Source organism: Hyperolius riggenbachi, chromosome 2 (assembly GCF_040937935.1).
Source record: "Hyperolius riggenbachi isolate aHypRig1 chromosome 2, aHypRig1.pri, whole genome shotgun sequence".
Taxonomy (NCBI): domain Eukaryota; kingdom Metazoa; phylum Chordata; class Amphibia; order Anura; family Hyperoliidae; genus Hyperolius; species Hyperolius riggenbachi.
Window position 1 is genome coordinate 437,475,623 of NC_090647.1, and position 15,613 is coordinate 437,491,235.

At 44.1% G+C, this 15,613-nt stretch overlaps 1 protein-coding gene across 5 annotated transcripts in view; it reads left to right on the plus strand.

Annotated features, from left to right (window-relative positions):
* The window catches only part of PCYT1B (phosphate cytidylyltransferase 1B, choline), a 155,056-nt gene that overhangs the window by 55,018 nt on the left and 84,425 nt on the right, over nucleotides 1-15,613 (plus strand). For 2 of the 5 annotated variants that reach the window (XM_068269960.1, XM_068269962.1), the window contains exon 1: nucleotides 11,401-11,749. In XM_068269960.1, the coding sequence (XP_068126061.1) occupies nucleotides 11,633-11,749 (117 nt within the window). In that variant the 5' untranslated portion in view covers nucleotides 11,401-11,632. Of the gene's footprint in view, nucleotides 1-11,398; nucleotides 11,750-15,613 lie in introns of those variants that run through there. The other 3 variants (XM_068269961.1, XM_068269964.1, XM_068269963.1) reach the window with 3 other exon arrangements.

Consider the following 15,613-nt stretch of genomic DNA (forward strand, 5'->3'; position numbering starts at 1 on the left):
TTTGGGTGGGAACTTAGATGATCAATGGTATACAAATATTATGAAAGTGTTAACTGTGGTGGCTGACTTCATGAGCTGCTATATATATCTGTATTGGAACAGAATTTCCATATTTGTAGGTGGTTCTTTTCTACACATTTTTTTCCCCCTTCTTTGTCCCTGTGTCACCTTGGGGCATAGTGGATCCCAGGTTGGCACTCTTTATATATATTGTGACGTATGTATTACCTGTAGTGATAGGATTCCCACCGCTGGGTGGGCAGAAAGTTGAGATAGGTATTAATCTAATTTAATTTTAATTTAATATTTTTATTTTTTTATTATTCATGTTTAAAATTCGTAATAGGCAGTTTTATTCAGACCCGGAGCCATGAATAGTTTATACTGATTTATTCCAACTGTATGGGCACATACGGTAAATTGGGACATTCTTGTCCCTGTAGTCCGTTTTTCACATATTAAGATGGCCGCGCCACACTCCTGAGGCATTTGGGTAATGTAGTCCCTACAAAATGGGCGTTTAGGCTATGTATAGGCTGGCGCTGGGGTCCCAATAGGAACAGATTATTCGAAAGGGGAATGACTATTTAGATTAGCTGCCTGGATGAGTGGCAGCGGCAGCGGCGAATGAATACAGCTTAAACAGCCGATCATGTGAGTTAATGGTAAACTGAACATGTGACAGACGGGGAGGATACTTATAGCGTCTCCCAGCTCTGATAGGCCAAGCCCCTGATGAGTCGATTGGACGAAACTAGTAGGGCGTGGCCGAAGGAGCTGTTGAGACGCTGGAGGACTTTATGATACTGATTTTATATGCGCATTTTATCTACTTAAATGTAAGTGCACTACTTTTTATGAAGCAAACAATAAAACGGAATTACGCTATGGTCGACTGTGTTTGAGTCCTAGGAGATATACCTGCCAGGAAATTGGATTTGAGCTGTTATAACACGCTGCATTGCTGGTCTGTTGCGGGTCGGCCCGTGCATCTGGTGAGCGCTTGGTGTGTCTGTGTGGTGGAGGCACGCTCGGTGACACTATTGGCGTAATGTTGCACTGGGTGGAATACTGACCAGATGATATTACACTATTGTTGCTGTGTTTTATATCTTTTATTTATGGTGGAACCCTGACACACTTTGGAGAGTGGAGGAAGAAAAGTTTGCTGGCAAGGCCAAAAGCGCTTTCTGCTGATCTGAGAGGATTAGCTTATTTTCTGGTGAGCGTATAGTGTTACCACTTTGTGGATTGATGCAAGGCTGTGGACATTACGCATACAAGTGGGGTTATACTGGAGAAACCAACTGTATTTGTTATTACGGACATTATTTTATGCTCAAAAGGCGGACGTTTATTTAAAGTGTTAGTCATTAGCAATGCATGTATAAGAAATATCTGTTGAGCGCTCTGTCTTTTCTACATTTGTGATATCTTTGAGGTGTAACACACACTTTTTATGCAGATAGCGACCCAGATTTGAGAATAATTTTATTCATAGGCATTTTTGAAACCTCCAGGTGCTAATAAGGGTTAAGCAGTGAGGAGCGCACAGGTATTTGAATATTGAAGCTAATCTGAATGAAAGGGCATAAAGGATTGATTTATAAGGGTCTTATCACTATCCCAAATTGAAAACGAAACCCCTTGTTGTTAAAATGTATGTTTTATTCAGCAGTGCAATGCAAACGCTATTTTATCACTGGTGTTTATTTGAGCCACTTAACTTAGAGGCCTGCGCAGGTCTAATTTTTCAGACCCGCACCCGCAGCCCCTGTACCTGCACCCGACCCGCAACTCACTTTCTGGTGAATCTGGTACCCGCACCGATATCTACCCCTGCACCCAAACCGCAACCCGATTATGATCTAAACCAACCCGCATTACGGGTAACCCGCGGGTACCCGACCTGATGCAGGCCTCCAACTGAACTAATATTTTGCTGTGTTTTGAAGGCATCATTCATGCAGTGGCTGGATAGTGTAATGGTTAAGGGCTCTGCCTCTGACACAGGAGACCTGGGTTCAAATCTCGGCTCTGCCTGTTCAGTAAGCCAGCACCTATTTTAGTAAGGAGTTTCTTAGGCAAGTCTGCTTAAAGGGACACTTAAGTCAAACAAAAAAAATGAGTTTTACTCACCTAGGGCTTCCAATAGCCCCCTGCAGCTGTCCGGTGCCCTCGCCGTCTCCCTCCGATCCTCCTGGCCCCGCCGGCAGCCACTTCCTGTTTCGGTGACAGGAGCTGACAGGCTGGGGATGCGAGTGATTCTTCGCGTTCCCAGACACATTAACACCCTCTATGCTGCTGTATGGTATATGATATATGCTATAGTAGCATAGATGGCGCTATTGTGGCCAGGAACGCGAAGAATCACTCGCGTCCCCGAGCCAGGTGTGAGATCTGTGGCCGTCAACACCTTTGGAAACTATGCTAGAACACAGATACAGACAGGTCTGAGTGCTACCACGTTGTGATCGCAACGCCAGACAACCAGCAAATGAACAGCCAGCAGTATATATACTAAAACATTCTCCAGCCCCTCCCTAAGTGCTGGACCAATAAAAGGGAGCAGAGCTGGTCAGCTGACCCTTTTCTGGCTTCTATATAAGTTCTGCCTCTCAGTGCGCGCACGCGTCCTTCTGAACCTGTGTGGACTAACAGTCCCAGCCACACCAGACATGTCTTGCAATGTATGTGCTGAATTGAACGCGGGGCCCGCCGTACTGCTTTCCGAGCAGGCGGCAGCTTCCCCGCGTTCCCCCATGCTGTCAGTGACCTTGTCTTGCGCGGAATCCGCTGCACCCAACGCGGATTCTGCCGCGTCCAACGCGGATTCCGCCGCGTCCAACGCGGATTCCGCCGCTCTGCCCATGCGGCAAGCGGCGGTTTTTCCGCGTTGCGCTGTCATGTCAGACGCGGGAACAGCCGCCTTACCCTGAGTGTTTGCGGCTGTTTTCCCGCGTTTCCTCACATAAATAAACCCAGTTTATCTAACCTTTCTTGGTAAGCGAGTCCTTCCATTCCTTGTATCAATTTGGTTGCACCTGCTCTAAAACTGCAATATCTTTCCTGTAATGTGGTGCCCAGAACTGAATACCATATTCCAGATGTGGCCTTACTAGAGAGTTAAACAGGGGCAATATTATGCTAGTGTTTCAAGTTTTTATTTCCTTTTTAATGCATTCCAAAATGTTGTTAGCTTTAGCTGCAGCGGCTTGGCATTGAATACGATTATTTAACTTGTTGTCGGTGAGTACTCCTAAGTCCTTCTCCAAGTTTAATGTACCCAACTGTATCCCATTTATTTTGTATGGTGCTAGACCATTGGTACGACCAAAATGCATGACTTTACACAGTGGCGTAGCTAAGGAGCTATGGGCCCCGATGCAAGTTTTACAATGGGGTCCCCCAAGCACTCTATACATAACAATTGATACAGCGCACCAAAACCTGCTAATGGCAACTACAGTGTCAGAGGTGCAAAAGGGGATGGGGAACAGTTTGTTAATGATTACCACTATTCAAAGCATTTATAGAAGTGATTATTACCAGCACAGAACCAATAGAGAGCTAATACTGAAGTTGAGGGAGGGCCCTTCGGGGCTCCTCTGGCCCAAGGGCCCCGATGCGGTCACAACCTCTGCAACCCCTGACTTTACATTTTTCAACATTGAATTTAATCTGCCATTTATGTGCCCATATAGCATCCTATCAAGACCCTGTTGCAATATGTCACTATCTTACTGAAAGTTGATGATTCTGCACAATTTTGTATCATCTGCCAAAATATCAACATTGCTTTCTACTGCATCTACTAGGTCAGTGATCTGAAAACTTGGCTCTCCAGCTGTTAAGGAACTACAAGTCCCACAATGCATTGCGGGAGTCTGGCAGCCGCAGTCATGATTCATAAAGGCAAATGAATTGTGGGATTAGTAGTTCCTTAGCAGCTGGAGAGCCAAGTTTTCAGATCCTAGTATTTTACAGTCATTAATAAATAAATTGAAGAGCACTGGACCCAGTACTGACCCCTGTGGGACCTCACTGCTAACAGTCACCCCTTTTGAGTATGATCCATTGACCACAACTTTTTGTTTTTTGTCCATTAGCCAGTTCCCTATCCATGCACACAGACTCTTCCCCAGTCCTTGCATCCTCAACTTTTGCACCAAACGTTTGTGGGGAACAGTGTCGAAGGCCTTTGCAAAGTCCAAGTATATCACATCTACAGCATTCCCAATATCCATATTAGCATTCACTACCTCATAAAAGCTGAGGATGTTAGTCAAACAGGACCTGTCTTTAGTAAACCCATGTTGATGCTGAGAAATAAGATTATTTTCTACTATGAAGTCATGTATAGTATCTCCTAGTAACCCCTCAAATAGTTATGTGATGTCCAGCTGCCGGCGGGTCTCCCCTTTGATGTACCCACCGATGGCTGCAGGCACATCACAGGGGAGACCCGCCGGCGGGTGGATGTCACGTAAGTGCATTGCCGCTGCTGTTCACCCTGATGCCGCCTGACGAAGTGGCATCACCTGGCGTCATGGGCGAGCCGGGGCTGCATACAGTAATTATCAACCACATGACATTCAGTAATTATTTCCCACATATAAGGCAGTAAGTATGCCATACATATCACATGCAATAAGTATCACTCACATATAAGGCAGTAAATATACCTTATAAATTTGACTTAAGTTACTTAATCTAAACACAATACGATACAAGGACAGACAGTATAGATATTACAAGTCAAGGACAGTATATGAGTTAAAGTGGTAGCAAACAGGGTGAGAAGTGTTCATTTTTAGTTCTGTGCTATAATGCTTTCAAGTCCTGCCCTAGCAGTTCTAGCATACTTCTGCATTACAGGGAACCTAAACTGAACTGAAAAAAAAGTTTCACTCACCTGGGGGCTTCTACCAGCCCCCTGCAGCCGCCCTGTGCCCACGCCATCCTGGAGCGACCCACCGGTCCCCCGCAGTGCCTGAGTTTCAATTTCAGCGACGCAGCCAGTCGCCTGCTACTGCGTCCACATGGCCCTGGTAACGCTCCCGTTGCTAGAAGCCCCAGGTAAATAAAGCTTTTTTTTCAGTTAAGTTTACGTTCCCTTTAAGCATAGCTACTGCCTGAGGGAAGAAACTGTTCCTGTACCTGGAAGTTTTTGTTGCGACTTACCAGTATCTCACTCCTGAAGGCATAAGCTGGAAGATGGATTGAGAGGTAATCTTGGTTGCTCTCTTTCTGCTTCTGGTAGCATAAAAAAACTGCAGGGAAGGCAAGCTGCAGCCAACTATTCTTTCTGGTGATTGGATGATGCGCTGCATTCTTACCTTTTTCTGTACAGAGCAAGTGCTGAACCAGACTGTCATAGGTGATGTCATGATGGATTCGATGATTCGATGATTGCAGTATAGAATTTCTGTGGTAGACCAAACTTTGTTTTTTAGCTGCCATAGGTTTTCTGTTGCGCCTTCTTGATGACAGTGCATTTTTCTTACAGTTTTTTTTTGCATAATGTTTTTTTTTTTTTGCATCTCTGATGCCCTTTTGCAGTCTGTATCTAGTGGCTTTGTAGAGGACTTTGCACCCGTACGGTATGCCCCTTCTTTCTTTGAGACACAACTTCCAATGTAAACCAGGGTTTATTTTTGTTGTACCCGATACGTTTTTTGGTGGGGATTCAGGTCTCTTCACAAAAGGTAATATACGTGTCCCCCACATATAAGGCAATAATTGTCCCCTATGTATAAAGTAGTAATTATCCCCCCACATGAAATGTAGCAATCACACCACATACACCACGGAAATAGCTGCTAGTAGAAGATCAGTAAAATTACCCATATTCTACTATTGTGCGGTGGTAATTGCAATAGTACAATGTTAGTAAGTGTTACTGATATGTTACTACAGCTAAACCTAACCCTATTCTCTCACAGAGCCCTCCCTCTACCAATACTGAACACTAACCGCCACCTGATGCCTAACCATTTCCCCTCCAATGCCTAAACCTAACCAACCCTGCCCAAATTTTTTCCTATAGCCGGTATTTGTATGGGCACTTATTGTGTTGTCCAAACTTCGGCGGCGCCTCCTGCCCCCAAATTTCCTGCTTCCGTCACCCCTTACCAGTTGGATCGTAGTGATCCTCTGGATTGGCAGTCTTCTTCAATATGGGTGCAGGATTTTGAAAAACACATAGTACATAGGCTTCCTTGGTTTCATTGACACCTATGCGCTGTGTTTTACGCATGCTAAGTTACATTTTCAAGGGTTAGGGGATAGATATGTAAATCTCTGATTTTTTAAAAAAAACTCTGCTGAAGCTCTAGCCACCGCCACCCACGTTGCTGCAACCTATCTTACCCTCAGCAGCTGCAGTCTTAATTGTTGGCTGTCGAGCTGGGGACGGGCCATGGCAATGCAGGCAGGGGTGGCCAAAGAGATCTGGAGAACTTCAGAAAAATGGCCGAAACTGCATTACTGAGAATCAGGGTGGAGTGTGGCCTGTGTAATGAATTTCAGCCGATCCTGCAGCATTAAGACAGAGCCTGATATGAAGTAATCCTTAAAATTATTAGAATGCTGCAAAATTGCAAATGCCTACAAAATCACATTAAAAAAAGACAAACAGAAATACCTGCAATATCACACATATATTCCTTCAATAGATATGAATAGGGTAGAAATGCACGCACAAGGGAAAAAACTCGTACTGGCACAAAAAAAATGCAATGCAAGTGCACCTGTAAAGCTATTGTGGGGAACAGCCCTCAACAACATAAAAATTATGGCCAAGCAACCAGATGAACAGTCGGTATAGGCATGTTGCTGCATGAAGTGTACCCAAGGTGGTGTAGGGGGTTGCAGATGGGACTGCTCCATGACATGCCTCTGTGTCGTGTGTGTGTGTGTGTCCCGTGCAGCTCTCTGCACCCACCTCTCCCTCCCCCCCTTTTTTTTAACCTTATTCTAGCGATTGCGGGATGTAAGAGAAGCGGTAATTGATGCTACCTGATCCGGCTAGTCCCCCAGATCAGGTAACGTGTGTTTTTTTTTTTGTTTGTTTGTTTTTTTTATCAAAAATGCCGATCACAGATTTATTTTAAAGGGGAACTGAAGAGAGAGGTATATGGAGGCCGTCATGTTTATTTCCTTTTAAGCAATACCAGTTGCCTGGTAGCCCTGATGCTTCTCTGCCTCTAATACTATTAGCCATAGCTCCTGAACACGCATGCAGCAGATCAGGTGTTTCAGACTTTAAAGTCAGATCTGACAAGACTAGCTGCATGCTTGTTTCTGGTTTTATTCAGATACTACTGCAGAGAAGTAGACCAGCAGGGCTGCCGGGCAACTGGTATTGATTAAAAGGAAATAAACATGACAGCCTCCATATACCTCTCTCTTCAGTTCCCCTTTAAAGGACAATTATCATGAACATTTTTAAAATACATACATGTAAAATGTAGATTTCTTCCAGTGTTGCTTTCACTTACAGTATATAGTGAAAATCTAAGAGGTTTTGGACTAGTTCATTCAGGTATCTCTTTACAAATGTGGGGAAATGTACATTTTATATGCATACATTTTAATTTTCACAATTTTTTTGGCAATAGTTGTTAGGGATCTACATAATGTTATTCTTCCTACTTGCCTGGATAAAGGTTTTAATGCAGAACTTTTACATTCTTTCAGAAACTGTAAGGGCTTGAGCCCACTGCTGCATTTATAAAAATGCATGCGTTTTTCAAGCGTTTTTGAAATGCATTTTAATGCGGTTTAATGCGTTAAAGTGTACCAGAGCTGATTAAAAGAAAAAGTTGTATACATACCTGGGGCTTCCTCCAGCCACATCTGCTCGAATCGCTTCCACGCCGCCGTCCTCCGCTGTCTGCAGCTCTGATACCATCACGGCCAGTCTACACAGGAGAAGTGCGCCCTCTACGTATCTCTCCAGGGGCTGCTGGAGAGATATGCAAAGAGCACACTTCTCTTACGTCAGACTGCCTCGACTGACAGAAGTGACGGTACCCGGTATCGGAGGTGCAGACAACAGAGGACGGCGGCGTGGGAGCGATCTGTGCCGATAGGGCTGGAGGAAGCCCCAGGTATGTATAAAATGTTTTCTTTTAATCAGCTCTGGTTTCCTTTAAAAAGCATTTCAACAAAGCTTATAAAAAGCATGCATTTTTATATTGTACAGTTGTACAGAGGTGCCAAAAGTATAAAAGTAGGATAGAATGTTTTAAAAGAGAACAATGGGGGGTTAGTGGTGGACTTACCTCCCCAAAATAGACACAGAAAAATGTTGCTTAATTCAACAAAAGCGATGTATTTACATACTCCGGATAGATGCAACGCGTTTCGTGGGCACATCCCACTTCATCAGGCAATAAAATTGGAGTGCAATCAACTCATACGTTCTCCGTACAAGCTTAGCGCCTCTCAGCTTGTACTGAGAACGTATGAGTCGATTGTACTCAAATTTTATTGCCTGATGAAGTGGGATGTGACCACGAAAAGCGTTGCATGTATCGGCGGGGAACGGCAGATCGGAGGAGGACAGCATGGCACATAACTGCTACAGGGGGCTGATAGAAGCCCCAGGTAAGTGGGGGTTTTTATCCCTAGCAAACCCCCACAGAACCCCTTTAAAACATTTTATCCTACTTTTATACTTTTGGCGCCTCTGTACAATTGTACAATAAGTGTGTCCACCCTGGTGGAGGGGACTTGATTCCCTTTTTTACGATCTACAGAGAGCGACTTCTTAATCCTCAGTGGGGAAAGGTCTAATACCTGCCTTCAAAGTGGTTGCCTGATATGGTAACCCAGGGTTGTGATTATAACATTATACTTCTCCTCCTATACCCATAAGTTACAGTGCATACTACACTATATTGGGCTCTCGGTGTTCCCCTTCCTTATATGCATTTTTATATGTTCTTATAAGAGCAGCAGTGGACTCAGGCCCTAAGACAAGGTTCACACTCGTCCATGAAAAATAATGCATTTTTCTGCACACGATTTTTCCAGACACTTCGAGTTTGTATAGACTTGTCCATGCATGTTCTTTCAGTTTAGAGTACCGTATACACTCGCATATAAGCCCCAACTTTTACCTCTGAAACCAGGAAAAAATGATTGACCCGCATATAAGCCCAGGGTGTGATATAGAGCTGTGACTAGGGTGATAGCTGTGGGTCCAGGGATGTAGGCTGTGAGTCCAGGGATGTAGGCTGTGAGTCCAGGGATTTAGGCTGTGGGTCCTGGATGTGGGCTGTGGGTCCAGGGATGTGGGCTGTGGGTCCAGGGATGTGGGCTGTGGGTCCAGGGATTTAGGCTGTGGGTCCTGGGATGTAGGCTGTGGGTCCTGGGATGTGGGCTGTGGGTCCTGGGATGTGGGCTGTGGGTCCAGGGATGTGGGCTGTGGGTCCAGGGATGTGGGCTGTGGGTCCAGGGATTTAGGCTGTGGGTCCAGGGATTTAGGCTGTGGGTCCAGGGATTTAGGCTGTGGGTCCAGGCATTTAGGCTGTGGGTCCAGGCATTTAGGCTGTGGGTCCAGGCATTTAGGCTGTGGGTCCAGGGATTTAGGCTGTGGGTCCAGGTATGTGGGCTGTGGGTCCAGGTATGTGGGCTGTGGGTCCAGGGATTTAGGCTGTGGGTCCTGGGATGTGGGCTGTGGGTCCAGGGATATGGGCTGTGGGTCCAGGGATTTAGGCTGTGGGTCCAGGCTGTGGGTCCTGGGATGTGGGCTGTGGGTCCAGGGATGTGGGCTGATGGCTGTCCCCAGATATATAGCTCTGGCTGTGCCAACGCAGACGCATGTGTCTGATTCCCTGCCTGCCTGCCATGTACAGTGTTGTGAGGGCGCATTCAGTGATGGTTGTGTCCCGTGCCTCCTACCCTCCTACATCAGAGCTGAGCGGAATAAATACCTGATGCATGTGTCCCTCTGCTGTGTATACTCCGGAACGGCTCGTGCTTCTTTTTTTCCGGTCTGCACCACGTTGGGATCCCTCTAGCCTCAGTCGCAGCTTCATCTCTGACGCTGGTAGCAGTGCACGTGATGAGAGACGCCACTAGATGGCGTCATAGAAATGAAACTGCAGCTGGGAAGTAAAGAGTGGCACGAATCAGTGAGCAGAAGAAGTACGATCCGTTCTCCTGATGCTGTGCGGACACTTGTCAGAGGGACACCGGCATTAGGTACGCATGCCGCTCAGCTCTGGGGTGGAGGGCAGGGGAGCGGGACATAGCCATTAACCATTACTAATACAACCGCACAACATTGCATATGACGAACATGCGGGGAATCGGGAACCAGCTACTGCATATATTGTATCGGTAACACCTATTGCGGTAGTTTTTCCATGCAGGGGGGTCACTATCATCTCGAGACTCGCATATAAGCCGAGACCCCAACTTTTGGGTCACTTTTTTCGTCCCAAAAATTCAGCATATATGTGAGTATATACGGTAGCTAATAAAAATAAATGAGTATTTGCAATCGGTATGCAAAATGATTCTGCAAGATATTGTTTTTCCGTGCATACAAAAACAGGAACGCAGTTTTAGAATTTTTTACCTGTAATGCGATTCTCAGCTACCTTACTATTACATGTATAATAAAATAGCAATCCGCACACAATTTTTAATAAGTGTGAACCCTTTCCCTTAGCCGTCTAGCTTTTCCAATACAGAAAAAAACACAATTGTGTTAGGGCCCTTCCACACTGCATGCGTTTCAATCTGATTTTTGAAGCACAAAGCACATTCGTTTGCCAAACGCAAGGGCACCATGACTAACATCGCAATTGTAGTGCCCTGTACAGAGTGGCGTGATCCGTTTTTAACCCAATCGCAAACATAGTGCCTGCTGCAGCTTGTCTGCATTTGCGATTAGGTCAAATGATTGAAAGTTGCTATGCGATATGCTATGCGACCTCCCATTAGAAGAAATTCCATGTGTTTTTTTTTTCATGTCTAGAAACATTTGCAATTGCTCCTGCCGATTGCACATGGAATTGTGGCGAAACGCAGACTCACAAATAATTAAAATCGTGATCACAGCGCACTGCAATTGTGATTTTCAGTGTGGTACAATTATTACGTTTATTGTAATATCTACAACATAACATTGCACTATGTGTATAACAGTAAGACATTGTACTCTTGTGAGCTTCCACAGTATTAGTACATATCCTGAAGTACTGTAATGTGTTTTTCCCTTCCATGAGTGTTTTATTTTAATAATAAATGATAAACATTGCATTCCTGCCTTTTAGACATGAAGCACTAAGCTAAGCTGACTCCCAGGACTTGTGCTGTTCGCAGGATGCATCATCATTCATTTCAAACTGTACAGGGATGACACCATCCAACCACAAAGCAACATGCAAATGAGGCCACAGCATTCTCTGCCCTGTGCTTTACTGCTGCTGGTTGTTATAGTGATAAACCAAGGCCCTGTGTATCACCGCCTTCTACTTATAAGATTTAAACAAGCACCTTCTGTTTCAATCTCAGGGGGAAAAAGGCTGAAAGCTGGGAAAATATCCTCCGCATAGAATACCCAAGAGGAGTTCTACATCGCGTGGTGAGCTACAGCCAGCCTCTTCTGGCCATGCCAGTTCTCAGCCTTGATGCTGAGTCAGAAACAGGTATCCCAAAATCCCTTTGTGGCGATCTTCCCTTAGAAACCATGGAAGAATTGGAGCACACTTGTCCTCAGCCTCGCTTGGTGAGTAAAGACGAATGTTACGTGTGCTCATGAGTGAAACAAAGGGATTTAGATGCAAAGCCTTTGTGTAAACAACTTAGCAGCATCTGTGCTGGATGTCTTGTACAGTATCTGCAATGATGGAAGTTGCATTACAAAGCAGCTTTCTGTGGCAGTGCTGTGACAGGATTCTTCAGATTGCTTTCTGTGTGTCTGCATCATTCTCTATAGCAAGTTGCTTGCTGCTGCTGCTGCTTGTCAGTGGATCAGACCAGTTCATAATGCAGCGGATTAGACACTCGGTGCCATCCAAGCTATATAGGTTTCATTTTCAAGGTTCATGAAAAAAGGAGTGTTCTTTCTTAGACCATCCTCCAGCCCTGTAATACAACAGACACCTATACGCAAGACACTTTCAGGATGTGCTATGATGATACATGTGTCCATTGTTCCTGATAATTATGTCTGTAGCTAAGCACAACTCCATGTCTACAATAAAGACATGCATCCCTGTCCCTGTAATACTTAATGGATCAGCCCAACCAAAATGGATAGTTCAGATTTTTGGAAGATGAGTTGATGAACAACTTCAGTAAACTCTACTCTCTATACCGGGCGCAGGGATGTGACTTTGCATGTAAACGTTTACAGATGAAAGAAACAGATCTGAAACTGGACTAATTGAACCCAGTGGCTGCAAATCAATTATCTTGCAGCTGGTTTATTAACCAGCAGCCACAGAGTTCAATTGGCTGTGGAAATGTGTATGTTAAAGGATACCCGAAGTGACAGGTGACATGATGAGATAGACATGTGTATGTACAGTGCCAAGCACACTAATAACTATGCTGTGTTCCTTTTTTTCTTTCTCTGCCTGAAAGAGTTAAATATCAGGTATGTAAGTGGCTGATTCAGTCGTGACTCAGACAGGAAGTGACTACAGTGTGACCCTCACTGATAAGAAATTCCAACTATAAAACACTTTCCTAGCAGAAAATGGCTTTTGAGAGCAGGACAAAGATAAAAAGGTTCAATAATTCATAGATTTTAGCTCTGGCATACATCAATTAATGTGTCATTGAGCAAAAACAATAAAACAGTTAAAACTTAAAAAGTAGATTTAAACATAAAATAAAACTGTGGAATATCTTAAAAAGTCATTTTTAGGAGAAGGAAGATAGATACAATTGTTTATTTTCATTAGCTTATTTTCGCTTCGGGTGTCCTTTAAGTCAAAATTCAAACTGATCTCTGATTGGAGGAGGTAAATGTAACACTGCAAGTTATGCCACATACACTATCTGGTGTTTTTCACCTTGAAATCCCTGTTCTCCACCATCACAAAGCCAACATCTTCCTTGGCAATTTACAATGTGTAAAAAACAACAGTGGACAGCATATATATATATATATATATATATATATATATATATATATATATATATATATATATATATATATATATATATATATATATGAGCAGTTCAACATACTATATATAATCAAGACGACCAGTGATACAAGTACAGATACATACAATTTATTTGTAGTTTGAAAAACATCCCCAATATTGATAGATGTTTAATAAAATAGCCTGTGGGCTTCCAATGTAGAAGTTAGTGGTGTGGAGACACTGGGGAAGTGGACAAGGGGTTAGCAGATGGGGCAGTGAGCTTTACAGGACAACCGAGGTGACATGTGACATGATGAGATAGACATGCTGTTTTCCTTTTCCTCTTTCTCTGCCTGAAAAAGTTAAACATCAGGTATTCAAGTGACAGTTTCTGTCCGAGTCGGGACCGGGTCGGATTGGGTCAGACTTTAGCATAACCCTCATTGATAAGTAATTACAGCCATAAACACTTTCCTGTCAATAAATGTCTTCTGAGAGCAGGAAAGAGCTAAAAAGGGTCAATAATTCATAGGTTTGAGCTCTGGCATACTTCAATATTGAGCAGAGACAATGCAACGGTAAAAACTTAAAAACTAGATTTAAATATAAAATAAAACTGGGATATCTAAAAAAGTCATTTTAGGAGAATGAGGATAGATACACTTGTTTTTCTCATCAGTTTATTTTCACCCTTTAAATTATAGCTACAGCAAATCATAAGCTTCTCTGAATAAGTGTGTCTTGAGGATAGGTTGGAAGATGTCCAGGCTTGGAGCATGATGGACAGGCTGTGGGAGAGAGTTCCAAAAGAGAGGTGGCACTCATCAGAAGCCCTGGATGCGAGAGTGAAAGGAAGTGAATAAGCTGGATGACAAGAGGGACTCTTAGGAGGAGCGAACTTTCCAGGAGGGATGATATCCGGAGATTAATAAGAAAATGAATAGGGAAAGCCTTTGTAAAACTTTGTATGATAGTGTTAGGAGTTTGAACTGAATCCTGTGGGTGATTGTCAATCCCTCAATCGGCTGCCAGAGAGGCGCTGCCTCAGAGGAGTGGGAGGAGTGAGGTGGAGAGTTCAGTAGGAACTGGAAAGGTGCCAGTCAGTTTTTTGGTAGGCCACATAGTAGCATGTTACAGTAATCAAGAGGGGAAATGATTAAAGCATGTACATGCATTTTAGTAGCCTCTGTCTGCAGTTCGGTGAAGTCAGACTGCAGCATAATTCCCCCTGATAGTGTAAGGAAAGGGCAAATTCTGGAGATATTTTTGAGATGGAAGTAGCAGGAAGTTGTTAAGATGTGACTTAAATGAGAGCTCAGAGTCTAGAGTTTCCCCCAGACAGCGAGCTTTTGGAGTTGAGGTTATTTGGGTATTTTCTACATTAATTGTAACTGTAGGTGGGCGAGCAAAGAGAGAAAAAAGAAATATCACAATCTCTGTTTTTGTTCATGGTAAGTTTAAAGGAAATGTGGTGACATGAATGCAGAAACAGCAGACAGACAGCCAGAGACTCGAGATAATAGTGTAGAGAGGTCAAGAGCTGAGAGAGGGATTTCAGTGTCATCAGCATAGAGGTGATACTGGAAACAAAAAGAGTGTAATAATTGTCCTAGGCCATGAGTATAGATGTAGAAGAGAAAAGGTCCTAGAGCAGAGCCTGGTGGTACTCCAACAGAGAGTGGCAGGGCCGGATTTACCATAACGCACTGTAGGCACATGCCTACAGGCTCCTGATGATGGAAAGGCGTCTCACTCCCCTACCCTAGTGCCTCCCTCCTTCTTTCCCTATGCAGAGTCCCGTGCAGAGTGTAAATAAGAGGTAGCTCCCACAGCTCTTGCCATTCCACTGGCAAGATCTCCCTTCGGTGATGGTGGTTGGGGGAGGGGGGGTACACCAATAGCAACTTATTGCTGAGGTTACCTCTGGCTAACTAGTGTTAAGGGGCGCCTATAGCTACCTATGATGAGCAAGGGAAGTAAGGAAGAAGTGACAGCTGGGCCAGCTAGCACACTTGTGGTGTAGTTTGGAGGGGTACTGTAGGTTCATGGACAGCGAAATCTAGGGTGCCAGGACATTTGTGCCTATAGGCTCCTGGATGTAAATCCAGACCTGGATAGCGTTCATAGAGAGGAGCTTGTGTTGGAATAGGAGACCATGAAAGAGCACTCAGACAGGTAAAACCTAATCCAAGAATGTACTATGCCCTTAACACTCCGTGACAAGAGTGTCTGGAGAAGCAGAGCGATCAACAGTGTCAAAGGCAGAGGAAAGGTCACACAGTGTTAGTACAGTAAATTAGGCATTGGATTTTGCAATTAGAAGGTTGTTCGCAACTTTGGTGAGGACTTTTTCAGTAGCATGGTGAAATCAGAAATTAAATAATGTCTCCCACCTTTGCCACCTCTCCAAATTTGCATATGCTGATTAAAAAAAAATTCAGAATTGTATACACATGCTCCTCCCCTTACCGCCTCCCAAGACTACACTTAGC